Consider the following 21,101-nt stretch of genomic DNA (forward strand, 5'->3'; position numbering starts at 1 on the left):
TCGTTCTTAATTCTAGGTGGATTGAGCTGATGTTTGAAATCGTACTGTCGCAACAACAGAAATGCCTTTTCAACAGCAGCAGCAGCAGCAATGGGCACAAGTACGGGGAACACTTTTCATTTATTAAAAGGAAAATAAAATCAAATCAAACAACCAGAGAAAGACTCGGAGCGCAGTAGAAACGAGAAGGGCAGCGTGTCCTTTAAGAAATGTCGGCGGAAGTAAGCTCTCCACACTCCACACACTCCGTGCGTCGGCGGTTAAGGATGGCTTCTTCCGTTGCTGTTGCTGTCTGTTTCGCAGCTGCCGAGCTGTCGATAAGAAGCAATTTTCTCCAACCCATAAACCGGATGGGTGGAAAATCATGCCTGACTTGGGAGAGGCCGAAGATCTTTTCTTGTGTGTGTGTGTCTCGTTTGAGGGGTAATTGCTTTTAAGCCGATTTAAAGCGTGTGCTGCCATGGTAAAGCCGATACTAAAGGCAGCAAACAGCAAGCGGCAATCATTCAGGAACTGTAGCAGACGTTCGAGAATCCTTAGAAAGTGGGTCTTTGGCTGGCAATGGAAATGGGTGAATGAACTGCACCAAAACCCGATGCAGTCCTGCAACGCTGAGTGGCAGCAACACATCGTTGCCGTCGTTGACCGTGACTAAATAAATAAGCTATAGTGCACTCCATTCTTATAAGAAGTTGCACAAAAACACACACACACACACACACATACGTTGCGAGTGCCTTGTGTGGTGGGAAAATAATTTATGTTCTACCAAAAGACCGACAGACACACACTCAACTCTCTCCTTTGCTAAACACGACCAATATTTGCTGGCTGGTTTACAATGGCTGAACCAAACCAGACGACACCCATGCTAAAGAAGGAAAAGTGTGCATTTCTGAGTGTTTGTGGAAAAGCTTGCTGGCGTACCCAGCACCTACCGCCGTCCTTGCGCAATGCAAAACCTCCGTCACAACACAAACAGTTGGCAAACGACCGGCCGGAAAAGTTGGCGTGTAATGGGCGAGTTAAAAAATATGAGCTCAAGAAACGGAATTTCGTCTGACAGTGCTCTGCCCCGGAGGAAGAAGGTTCGTGAAGCTTGACGCTCGACTGGCAGGCCGCAGCACCAGCAGCAGACAGAGCCGCATTTTCCCTAGACGGAAGTTTGCCCGGTGCCGCGGCGATCCAGGAAATAAGCAACACCAACACAACACCGGGCTCCACATTTTTGCGCCCCCAAACTAGGACCTGACGCGTTTCACGCTTTTCCACAGTGGTCGCGCGACGGAAGCTTGACAGCAGCAACCAGCCAGCCAGGACCAACACAATTCGTTTCCCACCGGAATCGAATAGTTTCCGTCTCTTGTGTGCGTCGGCGGTGGCGGCAGCGTTCGTTTAATTTTCGCGTTTGGGTGCATTTTTTGCCCCCGTTCGGCTTCTGAGCGCCTTTTCGACTTTTATTTGAGTGGCTTTCTACCACGCTGTGAGCTTGGTAAAGTTTTTCCCGCCCACTGCACGGGGACGAGGGTAAGGATTTTAGCGTTTCTTTTGCATATCCGTCCCAAACGAGGCATAACAAAGCATCTGGGAAGCAACAAAGACAAATGCGCACGGGAAGAATTGGTGGTGTTGATGGGGGCGATGTAGCACAAGTGCAAATTATTCTTGATCTTTATTTTGAATCCCACCGCCCTTAACCAGCATATCTGCGTTGCTGCGTTGTGGCGAATAAATGCGAAGGTTCATTCGGCTGTGAAAAACGGTACGGTAATTTGATACGGTGCAGCAGACGTTCCGCCGCCACGACGCTTAAAGAGGTGGCGCACAAATTAATTCCTTTTACAATTTACGCCCTGCTAATTCTTGACACCCTGCTGTACCTTAAGGAAGTAGAGCGCATGCAATTGTGGAACGTGTTCCTGGAGAAATTGGTTCAAGCAGTCAATAATCCGTATGTAATTGCTTGTTTCACTAACGCGATCGGGAATGCATCCGAACTTGGAGGGTTCTATTTGCCATCATTAATTAATCCATCTTCTCCGATACTCCAACGTATGGGGAGCTAGTAGAACAGATATGGATTCACACCCTGAGTATGGCCTAATCGTTGTATATACTGTTAATGTTAGTTAGTTAGGTTAGTGTAAGAATAATTGTGAAATAATGTTGAATCTAACCTTACAAGCCGTCTCAGTAACAACATTATTTCTTTCAACTGTTGAACTTTGGTGTAATGGTCAGCAGAGTTGCCTTCCAAGCAGTTGATCGGGTTCGAAGTACCAATGTTCTATAGCACAAACAAATAATGATGTTACTGAGACGGCTTGCGGGCTGAAACCTAACATTATTTTACAGATACAGGATCTCAAGGGTCATGCAAGATAATTTTGGACAACGAAAATTCCAGATGACTCCAGAATTTCCAAGGGACACATTAAAAGGAGCGGAGTCAGAACCCATACCGATCATATAACGTATGTCTACCGGAACCCATACAGTCCCTGTAACGTATGTCTACCGGTACTGGAACTGATCTAAAATCCATACTGTTCCTGAATCCTTCAACTGATTAAGATACCATATAGTCCTGGAACAGATCCTGACCGCATCCTGGGCCCTGATACTGCTCCTTTTTGAATTCGAGACCAAAAATAGTATCAGTCATTAAACTGACTCCAGTCCAGTGGTTGTCTTACTATAAGCCGGTAGAAATATTGACGCGACATTTTCATATGTCCTCCTAAATTGGTATACTTATCTTCTGATTTTGAGTCTTCCTGGACAGTTTCTTGGACTACTTATTGGAAAAATTCCCTCACGTGTCGTACATGATATTCTTTAGCTATGCTTGAGCCAAAATGTTGGCCAAAAGATCAAAAAAATCTCATAAAATCACTAAAACGCGTTTAACTATTTAATTCTGTCTGCGATATCATTCTTTTCTGCGTCTCAAAACACCCTTAATGAAGTCGGCGTAGCGTTTCCCAATAACCAAAGCGGTTGCTATTCTATGGATGTAAGATGAACAAACATCAACCTAGCAGAGGTTGCATCAATTGAAGCAATTATTTTGAATTTATATTAGAGCTTTTAGCAAGCCTTTATAGAAAAATACGTCCCACTTCGAATTGATTGAAGTATACTTACTAGAAATACGTGGATTAGAGGAAGAAAATTAGTGTACGTACCTGTGAAAAGAAAAGAGAAAACAATTTTAAACTATACAAATTATACTTCAGAACCTTAATGTATGTCATACGTAGCCCAACAATACTTCAAATATGGCAATGGACTTCAAATTGCAAACCTCATCTGTGTTGGGTTTGATACCACAATCATTCTGGCGATCCAAAACGATCCCACCACCCAACTTCATAAATCCGTCCGGTTTCAAACCACTCATTTGGTCAAATTACTATTATTGTCCCCTAAAATACACCCTCAAGCAGCATTCAACCTTGCATCTCGTCCCTTATGGCTAATGGAAAATAGTTCCCTTTTCCACCCATCCGGACGACAAAACTCACCGGACACATCCGTCCGGTTTGCACATTAAAGGATGCCCATTGCTGTGTGACAAATGTGCAATCCCTATTCCGCCTAGCAAGAGATGGGGTAAAGTTGGTTGATGTTGGTGTGTTTTCCATTCATTGACAGACACACTCGCCGCTTGTGTGCGCTTTTCACTGGTTTCACCGGAGGTAAAAGTAGGCAATCGTACTCTGTGTACACCACACACTGTGTTGCCTCAAAGGTAAATTCATCATCTTTCCAAACGACTGGAAGGCACACAAACATACACACACCATAAACTGGTAAACTCCTGTGTCGAGCAATTAGGCTAATAGATATTTAGATTTCCTGTGGAATTTAAACAATTTTCACTCCACCCTTCCAGTTCGTCGTCGCCAGAGAGCGTTGCTTCCACTCGGAACACCGAATTTCTCAACCCCTGAAGACTGATCTTTGCTCCCGTGTGTGTGTGTGTGTGTGTGTGTGTGTGTGTGTGTGTGTGTGTGTGTGTGTGTGTGTGTGTGTGTGTGTGTGTGTGTGTGTGTGTGTGTGTGTGTGTGTGTGTGTGTGTGTGTGTATTGACAACTTTGACAGCAGCTGCTCGGAACGAAAGGGTGGGAAGAATTTACTTACGCAGGCAGAAATGTTGTCGCTTCAATCGAAAATTACGAAAGCGAGCAACTTCAAAGAACAATGAAGCCCAGCAGGTCGAAGGTGTTTGCTGGCAAAGACATCCCGGTGGGTTTTATACACCGCCGCCGGTGGTCGTAAACTAGCGAAACTAGCTCTATGGAAACAGTTCCGGAATTGTGGTCCTCCGGAGAGGCAATAGACGGCGGCGGCGGCAACCCTCTTTTTACACCGTTCCTTTGAGTCAAACTCGATAAAACGTTGACTCTTCAGCGGGAGAATAATCCAGGAAGTTGTTGTGGGAGAGCAATAAATCACCGCCGAACAGTCCTGCTACGAGCACAATGAGCGGAACACATAAACACACACACACATTGTTTACTTCCCGCAGTTCCGGAATTATTACGACCGAATCCGGGGAATGCTGGGGCTAATTATTATTGATTTGCATTTCCCGGGCTCCGGCTGCCGAACGGGAGGAAAATGCATTTCCTATTGAAGGATGTTGAGCTGCAACAAGATCACAAGACTCGCTCCGTTGAAGCCACCTGCAGCTACACATGGCTGGAGAATTTAATTCGTCTTAATTGCTTCCTAGAAACGGATGGAACGGCAAACAAAATACAGGCGCATTGTGATTTTATCTCCTCATCTCCCCGGTACTATTCTCCATTGTAGATTATGCACACAAAGCGCATTCGGAAGCAAATTAAATTAGTAATCCTGATCGCTCGACTAATCAAACCCGAAAAGCTCTCGGCTCGCACGCTTCAACGCCAACATCGCAACAATGGAGCCGTTTGCGTTTGGCATAAAAGCGTGAAGCATAACACCAAATAGGTAGCTCAAGCACGTTTCAAGTAGAGAGAACGAACTGGATCCAACACTTTCTGCATAAATATGCGTAACCGTGCGTGATTTGTAAAGCCACACCCCATAGGGAACGCTAAACCAGAGCAGGAAGGCAGCTGTCCTGAACTGATACTAATTCAATTAAGTTCACCAAGCGCCTTCCCGAGGACACTGCATCATCGCAAACCTGCTAACGTCAAATGCACAAGTTGCCGAACCCGAAAGTTGCACAAGTTGCCCCGTTTGTTAAACAAGCACCGAGATTTCCCGCAAACAGTGTGTCTGTGCATGTCGGCAGGTTGTTTGCCAGACTCTGTTAATTGTTTGAAATATGTACTTAAATATGCAGAACACTTTAGTTGGAGCAAATTCATTCGTCGCTTCAGTTTGCAGAACAGTTCCGGAACATCCTATCTTCTATTCCAATCTGAGCAGAGAGAGAACAAGAGCTCCATTCCATTACACTACGAAATACACACACAAAAAAAACCTAGAATCCCCTGAAACGAATCCTTTTCCCGATGTAGGAGTTGCTCGGCAAACGGTAAAAGAAACCCCATTATAGTAAAGTGAATATTTGATAAGCTCTCACCTTTTCACCGAAACGCATCCGTAGAGGAAGGAAGCGACGACGCCACTCCGCCCCAAAAACGACTCGACGATGACCCCGCAGGGTCAGGGAAGTTAGTAAGTTAAGTTCTTTTGGACGGAGAAAGATTTGCCGGTCAGAAAGAAGGTATAGTTATCAAGCATAACTTCCTAGCTATAATAGAGGCTATGGAGTCAACATACCACCAACCACCAACAAGAGCAGCAACCAAAAAAAAAGCCAGCCCGGAAACTGAAGGACACTATCACCAACAAAAAACTATCATACCCACACACACACGAGGCACAACATTTCCCAAAGTTACCCCCGAGAACAGCCAAAAAGCTGCTGTTGGCGAAGGTCGCTCGGAAAGGTAAAAGTTTGAAGTGAACTTTTGTAAACTATGACCGTATGCGGCAGCACAAAAGCCGTCCATGGTTCTCCGGCCGAGCGATAGGATTCGAAGAAAGTGTCCGGTTCCAAAAGAGTTTGGCAGTGATCGCGCAAGGCCGGTTGGTGCTGTAACGAAAGTTTGACTCGGAAGTTGGAAGTTTGCATAAAGGTTTTGTTAATGGAGTTGGCCTAGAGAGCTGTGCCTGAGGGCTTTGCTGTCAAAACATTTTACACAAATACACTCCTTATCAGTGGAATGAGCTGGTAGCGATACTTCCCGTGCTGCATCAATTCCTGAACAGGCTGATTAAAAGGCTTAACGAATTTTTTTGGGAACCAAGAATCAATAACGTTCAAAATCTATCAAATTGCAATTAATAACAATTTCCCCAAACATCGAGGGGATTACCATGTACTAATGCCTCTGTTTTTTTGCATATCCCTCATTCGCTTATCATTTGCATAGTATCCTCTGCCGTCTGTGTGCTGTTGTGTGTGCCTGTCCCATCAGGCCCATCCATCACACCCGATGGTAGTTTAATGAAGTAGAGACATTTGTAGCCGATGGCACGATGGCGCCCGATGACTTCGACAACGTCCACCTAGTCAGTTGGATAGAGCCTCGGTCCTGGTCTGCGCAAGGTACGCGCCCAGCAGCAAGAGCCACACACCAGAACCAGATGCAAATTATGGCTTCACTTTGCGTTCTCTCAACCCCAGCCAACGTGCCCCGCAAACAACCGACTAATAAACAAATAATAATAGCACAATTTTATGAACCACCCATTCCACCATAAAACCGTTCTCTCTCTCTCTTTCTTTTCCTCTTCCGCTCTCTCTCACTCTCAATCGCTGTCGAATTCCTGCATTATCCTTGCCCAGAAGGTGTTGTTCACCAGCAATGGCGGTTGATAATGCCACACCATCGTGTTTGTGTGTGCGACGTGAACGAACGCGCGTTCGCGTACAACCCCACGGCAGGGTTTTATGATGCGCACAAAATGCTTTTCCACCCGTAGCGATGACCCGGGTAGGGCGCGACGGACGCCAGTGATAATAGAAATTCAATTCGCTATAATTATTTGCTAATTTGCATATTTATCCCGGATTATCAGCCACGGGACGGTTCGAAGGCTTTCTCCAAAGGCACAAACAACCGGCGCGATTTGACATAGCGCCATGGGTTTGCCATTTGGGATGGAAATTCCACCACATTCTCTCTCTCCTTGTCTCTCACAGCATTCGATGTAATTGACAGTGTAAAGGAGCGCTGAATGGGTTGCAAAAGAGCGCGTAAAAAGTGTCTCGGGCTCACTGTTCCATCCTACATTGTTGTTAATTGCGGGAGGGTAAATAGCGCGCGGCCGTAGTGCCGAATTAAATTTGCGCCATTTAGGTCTTCAGCATGCAAATAGCGAGGGGAAGGCTCTCACCAAACTAGTGATGGGAAAAATGAAGTTTTTGTCGGAATCGATTCCGGCTAGCTCCGCAGTTTTCTGGAATCGATTCCAGATAGTAGGTCCTGAATCAGTTTCCGGAATCGATTCCGGAATCGGCTCCGGAATCGGAATCGACTCCGGAATCGGCTCCAGAGATGATTCCGGAATCGGCTCCGGAATAGAAATCGGTTCTGGAATCGACTCCGGAATCGGCTCCGGAATAGGAATCAGTTCCGGAATCGACTCCGGAATCGGCTCCGGAATAGGAATCGGTTCCGGAATCAACTCCGGAAGCGACTCCGGAATCGACTCCGGAAGCGGTTTCGGAATCGAAGTCGGCTCTCGATTCGGAAATGGCTCATAAATTAGAATCGGCTACCAAACGGAGTCAGTTTTGGCATCGCCATAAAAAAAGGCGTTTGGGTCCAATCATACTACTTATTGATACCCGCAAAAATCCAAATTTACTTGTAAAAGATCCATTCTCATGGAGATTCCCGGACTAATTTCGATCCGGAGTCAACACCGGAATCGGCTCCGGAGCCAACTCCGGAATCGGCTCCGGAGCCAAGTTCGGTATCGGCTCCGGAATCGGCTCCGAAATCGGCTCAAGAATCTTCTCCGGAATTGCCTCCGGAATCGGCTCCGGAATCGGCTCCGGAATCGGCTCCGGAATCGGCTCCGGAATCGGCTCCGGAATCGGCTCCGGAATCGGCTCCGGAATCGGAATCGATTCCAGCATCGGAATCGGCTCCGGAATTGATTCCGAACACGGAATCGGAATCAGGTAGGTCCGATTCCGAGCTCCCACCACTACACCAAACCGCCCCCGCCATTCAACCGGGCATTATTCCAGTTCACGGATTAGGTGTTAAATGAAGCGAGCTTGTGTGAAGCTTCATCTGTTCAGCGCCCTCCTTTTCTGAATGCATTTGTGTTTATTAATTTTGAATTTTAAACAAACAGGCTGCTGCTGCTGCTCATTGCAAAGAGAAATAGATTTTGCGCGGAAAACATAATTTAAACAAAATCGCTCTACAATGCCATTTTGCAATTGCATATTCATTTATGGCAATACGGCGCCTTGGGACTCGTGCTCCCCAAGGGGGGGAATGGGAGCGATGTGAGGCACCACAAACACCCATAAACAGACAACAGGATGCGCTATTTGTGTGTGTATGGGGTGCAATTTATTTGGAAAAGTAAAACCCCGAGAGAGAAGAATGCTGCAATGCTATCACAACTCGCAATCTAATTTGCACGCAATTTGGTGCCTTTTGGGAGCAAAAACGGACCCCAAATATTGCCACAACAGGAGAGGAATGAGATTTTTTACCAACTTCCGTTTGATTGTGCTTAAGGCTGATGATTATCCTGTTCATTATTTATTAGTTTTGCAATAAAACCCCTAATACTGTAAATAATTTTAAAAAAAATATTTTAAAATATTATTCTCTATAATCTCTGAAGTTGTAGACTAGACATACAGAAATACATCAAAACAGGAACTCCATCTCCTACCCTACACCTAAAGGAAGTATCTCTCATCAACCCAACACCATACAGTGCTGTGCCATCTATCTCGACAGCGAAATGAACATTCGCCGTCCGTCGTTGACAGTACCCATGCCCATTCCCTCTCCTGAAGAACGTGAGATGCACACGAAAATTGATTTATTGCCTCCAATGCGACGGGCAGCAGCGAGCCCAGCAACCGGCTAATAAACACCAATTCAAATTCTGTACCTTTTTTGTTCCCTTTCTTCATCATCTACGATGCGCGGACATGAACTTGGCTGGCTGGCTGTGTGTTCTAGCAACGATGAGCCCGTGCGGTCCTACACAAAATCCGCGCAAAACACGACCCAGCAGAGTACGCGAACGTACACGCACGCCCTGATGGAAACTGTCATCCGAAGATGGAAAGCAGCTCATCATCATCATCATTCTACTCCTACTCATCGTGATATTGTATCCGGCACCCCAGCGGCACAGCAGCACACGAGAGCATTACTGCAGCGAGCAAGATACGAAGGATCAGCTAATTCAGCAACGCGACCAGAAGTATAGAAGAACCCAAACAATAGCGAGAGAGAGACAGTGCATACTGCACTGTTAGCTGCTGAAGTGATTATTCCAGGGACAACGACTGACGGCGGCCCCGAAAGTCGTTCAACAACATCGCATCCAAACGCGTTTTATCCGTGCGCGCTCGCGTAACAATAGCACAAGGCAAAGGGGAAGGATTTGCCTGGACCTTCGGACCAACACAACAAGCGGGCTAATATTCATCAATTAGTCGTGGGGATAGTCGGTGGTGGTACACAGCGGTTCGATTCGTTTGCGGTACGCACTAGAACCCGACGTAGAGGAGCCTCCACAACTGAGCCTCCTGCTGATGAATTGCTTTTGATTGCTTCCTATCCAGAACGCAGACCGTCCTCCCGAAGTCCAACGGAAGAGTTATGGGATTTTATTTTTTTTTTGGTGGAGTAGGCAGTAGCTTGTCGCTTATGAGAACTTTTTTGTATTATGGGGGCTACTACCAGGACCGACCACAAGACCAGTAGACAAGACCACCAGTTAGTGTGAAAGGGCTTTTCGAACACGGGCAAAGGGTAGAACATGTGTTTTCCCGTAGCCTTTCCATTAAGCGGGCATGACGATCACGACCGATGCGGCAATGTCCAGGGAAAGCGCCAAAACCAACGCCTATAACAACTTGTCCACCACCGACATAGTCACCCCGCGGAAGGGTGCTCGGGGGGTCGATGAAAAGCGACGTCGTGATACGCGAGAAGTCTGTTTTTTCCCTTAAACCGTCATGTTCCTGGTTTTTTGCGAAGGACACAAACTGTTTTGGAGAACGTCTGATGAGCTGCTAGTGGCACACGACAAACCGGAGGCAGGAAATTTATTGGAGGTTTTCAGTTTTTCGACGAAACCCCCAACAAAAACGCTGGTCAAGCACATTCCTGTGCACGCTTCTGCGCAACGGAGTATTACGTGTGTGTGGAAAAGGATGTCCCAATCTCAGAAAAGAACAGTAAGCGGAGAGATGGTAGTCAAACATAACCAGAAATGTCCATGTTCCCCGATGCACACGAGAATGGAGGACATTCATGAGCAACTTTTACAGCGACACCAGGCCCCTCCAGGACACTCCAATTCCACTTCCAATATCTCAGTCCCTGTACTAAAGAGGATTGTACTAACTTCACACTTTGCCCCTCTCCTCATTGATTCTTATCAACGCTGAGTTCTGAGCACGCTTTCGCGCGATTCCGAACGGTTGATCCGCGTTTAATGCGCCGACCAAATCACGTCCAGAAAACGCTATTGCGCGAACGGACAACAGCAACCACCCGCGCGGCACACAAATGGTTTAATACCATTGCGAAAAGACCATGTCGTCAACGGCGGCAGTGGCGACGTCGTCGTTGTCATGTAAGGACCGGGAGGGCGCCAACCACACAACACACAAATGTGCGACGACCACGGGGCCGGTAGCAGCGGTTGAATGAAATTATTCAAATTGAATTGCTGACATTCTCGCTCGCTCTGCACGCTGCTGCTGTCTGTGCGCGTCCGTCAGACACAGTAGTAGCCGACCCTGACTGAAGACCTGAAGCACTAAAGCGGAGACACAGACACATATTAACCCACCAGAGGAGTGCGAAGACCGTTCAATTCCGTTATGCTAATCGCGCGCTGTGTTGTCGAGACACAGAAGGGGAAAGACACGTAAAACATGGCGAAAATTTGTTGGAAGTTGCTGGAGTTTGATTTAGAAATGGGGCGCGCGCAATCGTTAATAGATCGTCAAAGTTCACGGAAAGAGACCGACGGCAGACATGTGCGTTTAAACTGCTGGGAGCTCCAACACAGAGCCGTCACAATTCCGTCCCCAGCTTCGAGTGCTTCATAGGAATGTGTAAATCCCAATTGCTGAATAAATGACGTATATTCCCATGCTGGAAAGCGTATGCCAGCACGAATTGGGTGTTCTTTAGGAAGCATAAAGAAGAAGGGGGTAACAAAATAGAGTAGAATAGGAGGAACATATTGGCAAAGACTCATTCCAGACAATCTGATCTTTCAACACATTTTATGACAAATTGTTTCCAAAAACACAACACGTACTCTTCGCGGCCACCACGATTTAGGCGTTTTCAAAAAGGCATCACATTAGCTTAAACTTTATTGACCGCACAAACTTTCGCATACCAATTGAGCCACGCCACACCAACAAAGAAAATCACACTAAATTTACACCTCTTATCTACCCCGCCGCCACTGCTTCGTTTATTCATTTCCTTTCTAATCGCCAAAGAACTTCAATATCCAATTTCCGATAACAGCAGCGGCCACCGGTTGTGGTTGTTGTGTCACAAATAAATCCTCCAGAAGCCAACCATCGCCACCCGCTACGTGTCCGTTTTATGAAATGAACTCCCATTCCCCAACTACACACCTGTGATCCATTTGGCCCCCTTTTTTGGCATAAAGGGCTTTGCATACTACACCTTCGTTGCCCGTGTGTGTATGTACCACTCCATGCTTTTTGAGCGCAAGGGACCGATAGAAAAGAGCTAATCAAATCGCAATCTAACACCTTCACGATACGCACCCATCGAACTAAATCGATTTAATCGCATGGAGGGAGACAGAAAGCAAAGGACACTCCCAAAGCACACCATAACGGCGTTTGATGTTGGCCCCACTTACTAAGCGTGTGGCGTGCTTTTTAGCGATTACTTTTCACCTATCCAGCGTGGGTTTGGCACTATCGAACCTATCACAGGAAGCGATGGATTAGGAGGGGGCTTTAATTCCCAAACAGAATGTGATTTGTTTACACCCCAATCGGACCCCGTCCAAGGTCTTATCAGTTCTTCAGTATCATCATTATCCCCCTTGTCAAATGGGTTATGAGAATCGCAGTTGACCTTACTAGACAATACAGGTACGTCTCTAAACCACAATAACTCTGTGGTATGTTGGTGTCATTGTAGAGTGTAGTTTATCAAAAACAGAAAGATATGCGTTAGGCAACTCTCAAGATATCTCCAATGTCTGGTGTGCTAATGCCGATAACGACAGGTGTCACGGACAACAAAGCTTTCCGTGATGAGCTAAGCACAACTGCCGCTTTAATATCTTTCTGTCGTTCAAGAAGCTTCTCAACATGTCCCAACCAGAACGCGTCAAACATTGGCCGATTGTTTCATGTGCGGAATGTACTTGCGACAAGTCATATCATGCTCTGCCAGTGTTTCATTCCGCAAACGAGACATCAATTCAAAACGGGCAATATTCCATCGCTGTCGCTTACAACGATATCTTATATTTGTTTTGGCTTAGTGCCAACGGAAATGTCTCTCTTCTTCGGTCTCTCTCTCTCTCTCTCTCTATCAAATAATTTTTGGCAAAGATAGGTCCTCCCCCAAATCTAACCAATGTGTGTTGTGATAAGAGTAAGTTATCACGTTTCTGATAGCAGTGCGAGCATTGATTTAGCACGCGGTCCCACAAATCCAAGCTCTCTGAGCTGAGATTTGATCGATTTATTGCTGCCGTTTGATCGGCAACACCACCCATTCCAAACTGGCACTGTGGCAGCTGCATTGATGTGGAGGAATTTGCTTTCAACCGGCCCGCTTGCCGCAATGTCGCATAGAAAGGAGAAGCAGAAGGAAAAAAAAACACACGAAAAGACCTTCTACCATAAAGGGAAATGGCAGTCGAGCGAATAGAGAAATAACAACATAAAATTGTCATAAGACAACAATTTCCAGTCCAAGCGAAGGGGAAGGGAGAGCTTCGCTTTACCATACACGTTTGGCATAATGGCATAAATTATCAGTCAACCAAACAACACACTATCACACACCACCAAGCAGGCCAAACACACAAAATCAAGCGATGCCGAAAAAGGAGATGGTGGTGGTGATGGTGGCCGAAGAAATAATATTGAAACAACATCAATCATCTGATTTGCATTGAAAACAAGACATCGGTATGGGATCGATGACGGCCTGTTAGGACGTGGTGGTGGGGTTTGATTGACTGTAGGACTCATTCGGAACAACATGCTGGAAGAATTTAAAGCTTGTGCCACACACGACGAATGCGGTCCTTCAGATCGAGTGATTTGATTCTGGGCCGGACAAAACCAAACATTGTCCTATTGCTACTGTTCCAAAGACAAACATGACACACCACCACCGTTCAGATACTTTTAAGGAGCCGATGATAGTTTTGGACTGATTTCCACTACAAGAATGCTTACATGCCACCACCCGTCAACCTCTCGGTGTGTGTGTGTGTTTTGCTGTGATGATACTTCTCAACACCTCAAAGACTCGTTATCACAATGAACAACAGCAAACCAGTGACTGAATCTGCGAGCTTCGACGTAGTGCGCTTGTGCTCCAGCAGCAGGCAGGCGTTACGGCGTCCCAAACCATGATGATAAGCGCATAGTCTACCAGGGTTGCTCTTCTACCAAACTAAGCAAAGCCAGACGAAAGACACAAAAAAACGGGTAAAGAAACAGGCTGTAAACGGTGGGACAGGAATACTTTTCCTAATCAACCTTCGACGCCGGGGGGTTACGAAAACTTATCGGAACCTTCCCGGGAGGAGAGTGCGACCGGGTTTTGTTGTTGCTGTTGTTTCGCCGAATTTGGGCCAGCCGGGTTCATCGAAATTCGCGAAACCGCAAACTCACCCACTGTCCCTGAATACTGCGTTGCACCGGGGCCAGCGTATAGAGCCACAGCAAAGACGCAGCTTTTATTGGCATGATTTGCTCAATCACAAGCGCCCCAAACAAACAAACAACAACGACGACGACCAGCGGAAAGCAGCTACAGTGGTCGTCGTCCAAGCGTGTTTCGAGAGAGAGAGAGGCGGCGCGATTTTAATGGACCACGGGGATCCGGTTCGGTATTCATGGCGACACAGGTTTATGTGTTTGATTAAAATTTTAATTTCCAACCTTTGCTAGAAACCTTTTTTCACGGTGAAGAGGAGAATGAGATATAGAGGGGTGGAATTTCGTTCGTTTTGATGCTTTGATGTGACACCAGCGCACCGAAGTGGGCATTGGTTTTGGAGATGGAGATTTAATAATATTCTCTTTGGAGTTGAAGTTGATGTTGGAGTTGGTAAGATTACCATTGGCGACGTTGTAAGAACATTAAAAAAAACATTGGAAGACAAGTTTTGAAGCTCAGAATATGGTTGAAACCTTGACGAGATGATCAGAAGACAGTAGTAAAGGAATTCTCAGGTCCTCACATTTCAATTCGTTCCAAATCAGCAAGAGATGTAGAATCACATTTTAAGTCCTCAGTCTGACGTCTGATAACGTTCTTGAACATAAGAATTTTCATTGACGACTAATTCTACAGTTTAGATTCCATGAATCTTCTACCCACGGTATGACATATGGAGCTTCAACTTCACTAAACTTCAAACTAAACATTTACCACCTAAGGACGTGTGCTGGGAGAACACATTCCAGGAAATAAAGCTTATAATACGTTTGAAGCTATCCCAAAATACTCTTTTCGAAAGATCACAAGACATCAGAAATTAATATCCCAGATCCTCATGCTTTAATTCTTCTGAAGATCAAAATCCGCAAAAAGATGCTGTAGAGTGATTTTTAGTCGCCAGAATCAGAAATCAGAATTCCTACTGAGAATCAATTCTTCTCCAAAATCACAACTGTACTGTAACTGAATCTTCAACCCACAGTATGAGGTTTCATCTTCACTAAACCCGAACTATCGCAACCCACGGACTGTGTACGTGTACACGTGTAGGACTGCTTCCAGAAAATATTAACTACACATTCCTAATCAATCACTTTACCATCACCATCGTCGCTGATAAGAAACTTCCTTCTCGAGGAACTGGAGGGTACTGCAGTGTAAAACCGCGCGCAAATGTCGGCTAAGCGCGCTGATTCATACGCACAAACACATCCTGCTACTGCTGCTGCTGCATCTTCAACACTGCTAAATAGTCATGATGATCGACACGCGTAACAGCCCTTATCACGTCACGGAGCTCTCGTCGAACAAACAAACAGCTGTTTGTTGCTTGCTCCGGTTGCTACAAAATCCGGTGCAGAACGGATTTCGATGTAAGCTTTGTATTCCAGTGAAATGAAACCTTCGTTTCTTCGTGTAAACTCCATCCCAAAATGTAAGGATGTGCTGGACGCTGGCTGCGAGATGTAGTCTTCTGAAGTCCTACGCGTAAACGCGTTGTTGCGTAGGACAAACAGCAGTATGGCGTTTTGAGGCGAGATGTTTCCGTGTAAAGAGACAACGACGGTTATGCCGACGCAAAACTTGTTTACCGCAGCTTGGCCGTTGGGATTCAAACCACCATCACCTGCCGCCCGCCAAGAAGATGAGCTTTGTGCCAGCAACAGCGTGCCGTGCAAAATAGACTCGCCGTCGTGTACTGCTGCTGCCCGTGTGTATCGGGCATAACCCATCGATGGCAGCGACAACCTGACGCCGGGGACGTCTGCCTGGAATCTGCCACACTCCACCCCCTGCTGCTGCGAGGAAGAGCAGCGTACACACAGTGGTGCGCAAAACTGGTTCGTCCTCCTCCGCCTTTTCAAGGCATACTGCTGGACGGATTCTGCGCAAGGAAGACTTTCGAATTGTTCGCTCGGTGTGCGCGGTCCGTACCGCGCCTCGGTGTGATCGTTTGCGTGACTGTACTACTACGGCGGCGACGACGACATCTCTGCCATCCAGTCCAGTATGTGCACCATTGCAATATCCCGGTGTTGCCTTTTTTGGAGGACAGCACAGTCGCCTCGCGAGCCCAAATTGCGGGGGACTATATGGTCCACCGATCGGGAGCGTTCGCTTTTTTTGGTACGCGCGTCCCATTTCTGGACAATTCTTGCCAACGCTCCCAAAGGGAGGGAATAACCCCTTTCACCAGAGACCAGAGAGCTCACGACAAACGGGGCTCACATAGCGCACCCGTCCTTCAACGAGCCAGGCCGCAGCCTTCGCGCAAAAGTAATGCTCGCAAGCAAGTTATGCATTATGCACCACCAGCACACCACCACCATTCGCCACCAGCCATCGATCAGAATGGGCAAGATAAAGGGCCCGGTCGGGCAGCACGCCCTTGTCGCTGGTTAAATGATATTTAGCTGATCCGCTACCCGATTATCACCTGCAACCGTCGCCAGCGCGATCCCAACATGGCTAATTACTTCATTTTATTACCATTTGTTACCCATTCCCCCAACGCTCGATCAGATCGAAGTGGCAGTAGCAGACAGTGGGGCAATAACGTACGAATGGCGGGGGGGGGGGGGGGACAACTTGATCATTACTACATTTACCCTTTCTCCCAGCCTGCCAGCGTATGTTGCCAAGAGAAGAGAAGAGTGGTAACGATCGAACACAGACGATCAACCCAATCGGGGGGCATTCTCATATGGGGGCAAAACTCGTACGCGGCCAGCGCTCATGCAGCGAGCAGACAAATATTCAAACCACACCAACACAAATCGACGAACCGTTTAGGCTCGGAAAAGGCGCACACACATGGGTGACAATCAAATGCTTGATGGCCTGCTCCTTCCCAGCCCCCAAAAAAAATACCGCAAATGAGGAAATATGATACATTTCCATCGGTTTGCCCAAAAAAGGGCAGCTTAAGGGCCCGCAGCAAGCAATGGTGAACCAATGGTAAGCTTCCACATGGCTAAAGGTTGATTATTATAAATGTCGTTCTGTGGTTAAATTCGATGAGCATACGACGGCTTTTGGGGGGAGAGGAGTGTGATTTATGTTGTGAATTCCTTACGGGGCAGATAAAAAGACGGGTGAAGAACTATTTAACGGTACTGGCTGGTTTGAACATTTTGGATGAAAATGTATTGAGAGGGAATTAAAGCTTACAAGGCTAATACATTGATTGAGACTCTGATTGATGCAGAAGGCAATGTCCTGATTTATGATTGAGAAATGTTTGTAAAATTAAGCACTTTTGCTGTTTTGGAATGTTAAATGGTATCCAATTAAAGTCTATTCCTATCAATAGAACGCTAAATTGCATATGGACACGAATAATTTGTCATTTGTAATGATGAAACTCAGCAATTATTATTTTTTAGAGGGTTAGGCCTTCAAAAGCTTGCATTTTACCCAATTTTGTCTCTCAAAATTTCAGATTTAAGGTTTAATTAATGTCTGGAAACTTGTCTCTTAATTTGAAGACAATACTCAAACTTAAAATAGTTAAAAAATATTCTTTTCTGTCCAATCAAACGATTAACTCAAAGAAATATTGATTAATCCATTCTAGGAAACTAACCTGTTTTAGTGTATTGCAAACTGATCATTTCAGGGTGATTTTAATGTATGTATCACTTCTTGGGTTTTTTTTGTTTGTTTGTTTCCGTTGTGTTTGAATTGTAGTGGGCGACGAATGATAAAAGAGATTAGATTGTATCAGCCATGCAATATTCTAATTGGATTCTAATTCTTATAATATTCTAAAAGGAAATAAGTGTAAAATGCTGAACAAAACTCATAGCAACGTCCATCGCTAAACATAATCAATGTTCAAATTAACTATCAAAATTTTCCCATGGCTTTTCTGTCAATTTACTCTAAACGCATCGACCTGTTCTCTTTCAAAGACCTTCGTAGCGAATGTAAAAAATAACATAAAATTGTGGTTTCCTTGGATGTTTTTTGAACATTTTGCCATATTGTACGCGTAACTGAGCAGGATACTCATGGAATAAATTAAAGCAACCGTTGTATCTAGGCAACTGCAACAATCGTTCCTCTTCGATCGAGTTTGGAAAAGTGGCTGAATAACCGAAAGAGTTAACGTGCAAGAGTTGAAGAGAGAATTTCAACGCCTCCTTTAATTTTACACCAAAAACCCGTTTAAAAAGTGTACTTTTCTGTCAAATCAAAGGATTAAATCCAACGAAAGCTAATTAAAAATACCCCCAAAACAGCATTTTAATGTGAATCGCTTTATAATTCAAAATCAACATCATTAACCTGATTGAAGACAGCAACTATACTTGTGTCCTCGAGACTCCCAAAACGAGAACTAACCCATTTCCCCGTCAAGCAATGTTCTCCCATGCTCAGTCCCATGTTGCGTCTGACGGCGGGCACAAAGAAGGAGTGCGCAGGGAGGAGGACATGCTTTGCTCATTTGTCTTTTGTCACCTTCACCACCAATGGCACCTCATCACCACAGCCACCAAGGCGCAATCGCGCGTTTCGAACGCGAACCCGGGGGTTTTATATTAAACTCGCCGCGAGTCCCACCGAAATGATGGAGTTTTGTGTGAGCCGCATGATTTGTTTCCCCCATCCTCACCACCACCCCCTTTTTCTGCACAACAAAACGTGTGACAACATAAAACACAACATATGCCGCAGCATCAGGGCTGGCCCCGTCGCGGGTCGGCTGGTCGGCTTAAAACCTGCTCCGAAAAAGCGTGTAACATCTGAGTTCCCCCTTACTCCCCCCTCCGTTCCCTGGCACATGGCAAACGGCTTCCTTCCCAAAAAAGGCAACTGCTGTTTGACTTTGCAATTATTCAACCCTCTATTCAAGCGAAACCAAAACCAACTAGCACCGAGGGAAAGAGAGAGAGAAGCCGTGTGTGTGTGTGTGTGTCTATGTTATTTCGTGGTTCGAAGGAAACCGGCTTCACCCCGACCAGGCGGAGGGGTTATCGATCTCGGGTGCGTCTTGTTGTAATGTAAGCCTCAGCGCGTCTTGTCTTTGCGCCTTCTCTTGCGTCTGGTCCATCATCCATCAACCTCATCGTGCGGCTGGCGTCAATCGGCCCCACTGCCATGCCTTCACCCACCTCCTCCTCCTCGCCCCACTCACTGGCTTACCTTGACTGGCGTAACATTTTGTAAACATTAGCGAAAACAGTGTCGCCATGCATACGATTAGATTCCGGCGTGCCATGCTGCTGCTGCTGCTGCTACTGGGTGGCGGCCGCTGACGGACGCATCTGCTGCAGCTGTCGTCGTTGCTAGGCGATGATGCTGGTGATGATGATGATGCACTATTGTTGCAGCCACTTCCGGCGTGATGCTGCATCGTAGCTGCACCGCCGAAGGGCTTCATGCTGCGCTGCACTAATTGCAATCGACACTCACGATGGGCGCATAAATACAGGCGAAATAGGGCACAACCAAGGGGGCACACACACATACACACAAAGCACACAAAGCACACACACAAATATTACACACACACACAAAGAAACCGCGCTAATCTGCACAACCGCACAATCGAGTTGGAATTTTTATTTCTTCTTTTCTGATAAACACACTTGTTGGCTCAACCCAACCAGCCGAGCTGCACCATTTCTTCCTCACACCAGCCAACTAAACGACATCACTTTTTTGTGTGCCCGTTTTGCTTTTACGTTTCTTGTGCAAACATTACATACTTTTTTTAATTTTATTTCTTTTTTTTTTTTGTGTATGAAATAATTGGAGAATTTGCTTCTAATTCTTCTAACAACGGAAAAAGAGCGTTGCAGCGCACCACACCTTGCTGTTCCTAGTTCACAAACACAACTGGCCCCTCTACGTTTCTCAACCAATCTCCTCAGAGCGCATGAGGAGACGCTGCTTTTCTTCTCCCTTTAACGCCGCCGCATCAAAATATTTCGTCACAGCGCGTACCGGGCGCACGAAAACACACTTTTAAAACTTTATCAATGAAATTGGCTGCCGGTGGTAAAGGTGCGCATTTTTTTTTTTTTTTCGTTCTATTTGCCGTAACTTTTGCGTAGCTTCTGGGCACGAAAACCGGATTGAGATTTCGGCTCACAGCGCGAAAAAAAACGGGATACAAGCGAACGGAACCGCTGCTGCTTGCTTGTTGATCGATTGTGTGTGTGCGTGGAAGGATTTCTGCACGAAAGCCACACGGAGCACACACTTTTCACAAAAAGGCGCACACACTATACAGTACAGAATTAGTTAATTCTATTTCGAGAGCGATGCCTAGCCATTGGCAGAGAAATGCTTTTCGACGGGCTCGTTCACCACCACCAAGCCAGGGACGCGTTCGGGCGTACGTCCGCTCTCGCTGCGTGCTGGAACAACAATAGAAAAAGGTAGCGTCGTCCAGTTGACAGATGGCCCGTTTGACAGCTCCCAACTGACGGATTCGAAGGCGACAGAGAAGGAAGATGGTGCAAATACGGTTGTCTCGCTCTTGCTATTTGATTGCTGATTCCCATACAACACAATTTAAAAAGGAAATGATACAGGCGGTCCCCGAGATACACGGTTAATGGGGACCGAAAACGGCCGCAAAATACCGCGTATCTCGAATTTCCGCGTAAGTCGAATCTCGTGATTTCCAGCTAAAATATCACTAATTTTCGTGTAATTTTGCAAGTAAGGGGTGGTTTTAGTCACTTTATGAATTATTTGATATTATTCTGACTGAATATAACTGTTTTAAACCTTTTTAAATAGTTTTTAACATTCGATCAAAACGGAAATTATTTGGCAATTTGCAATTGATGTGTCAAATCAGTACAATTTGCTCAAAGAATTGTCAAATTTAGAAAACCGCGTATCTCCGAATCCGCGTATAAGAGGTACCGTGTATCTCGGGGA

General features: G+C 46.0%; 1 protein-coding gene across 3 annotated transcripts in view; it reads right to left on the bottom strand.

The window, feature by feature from the left end:
* The window catches only part of LOC1276754 (neogenin), a 116,925-nt gene extending 96,332 nt beyond the window's left edge, over positions 1-20,593 (bottom strand). For all 3 annotated transcript variants that reach the window (XM_061640689.1, XM_061640688.1, XM_061640687.1), the window contains exon 1: positions 19,350-20,593. In XM_061640689.1, the coding sequence (XP_061496673.1) occupies positions 19,350-19,674 (325 nt within the window). In that variant the 5' untranslated portion in view covers positions 19,675-20,593. The remainder of the gene's footprint in view (positions 1-19,349) is intronic.
* Positions 20,594-21,101: the final 508 nt, after the last annotated feature.

Source organism: Anopheles gambiae, chromosome 2 (assembly GCF_943734735.2).
Source record: "Anopheles gambiae chromosome 2, idAnoGambNW_F1_1, whole genome shotgun sequence".
Classification (NCBI taxonomy): domain Eukaryota; kingdom Metazoa; phylum Arthropoda; class Insecta; order Diptera; family Culicidae; genus Anopheles; species Anopheles gambiae.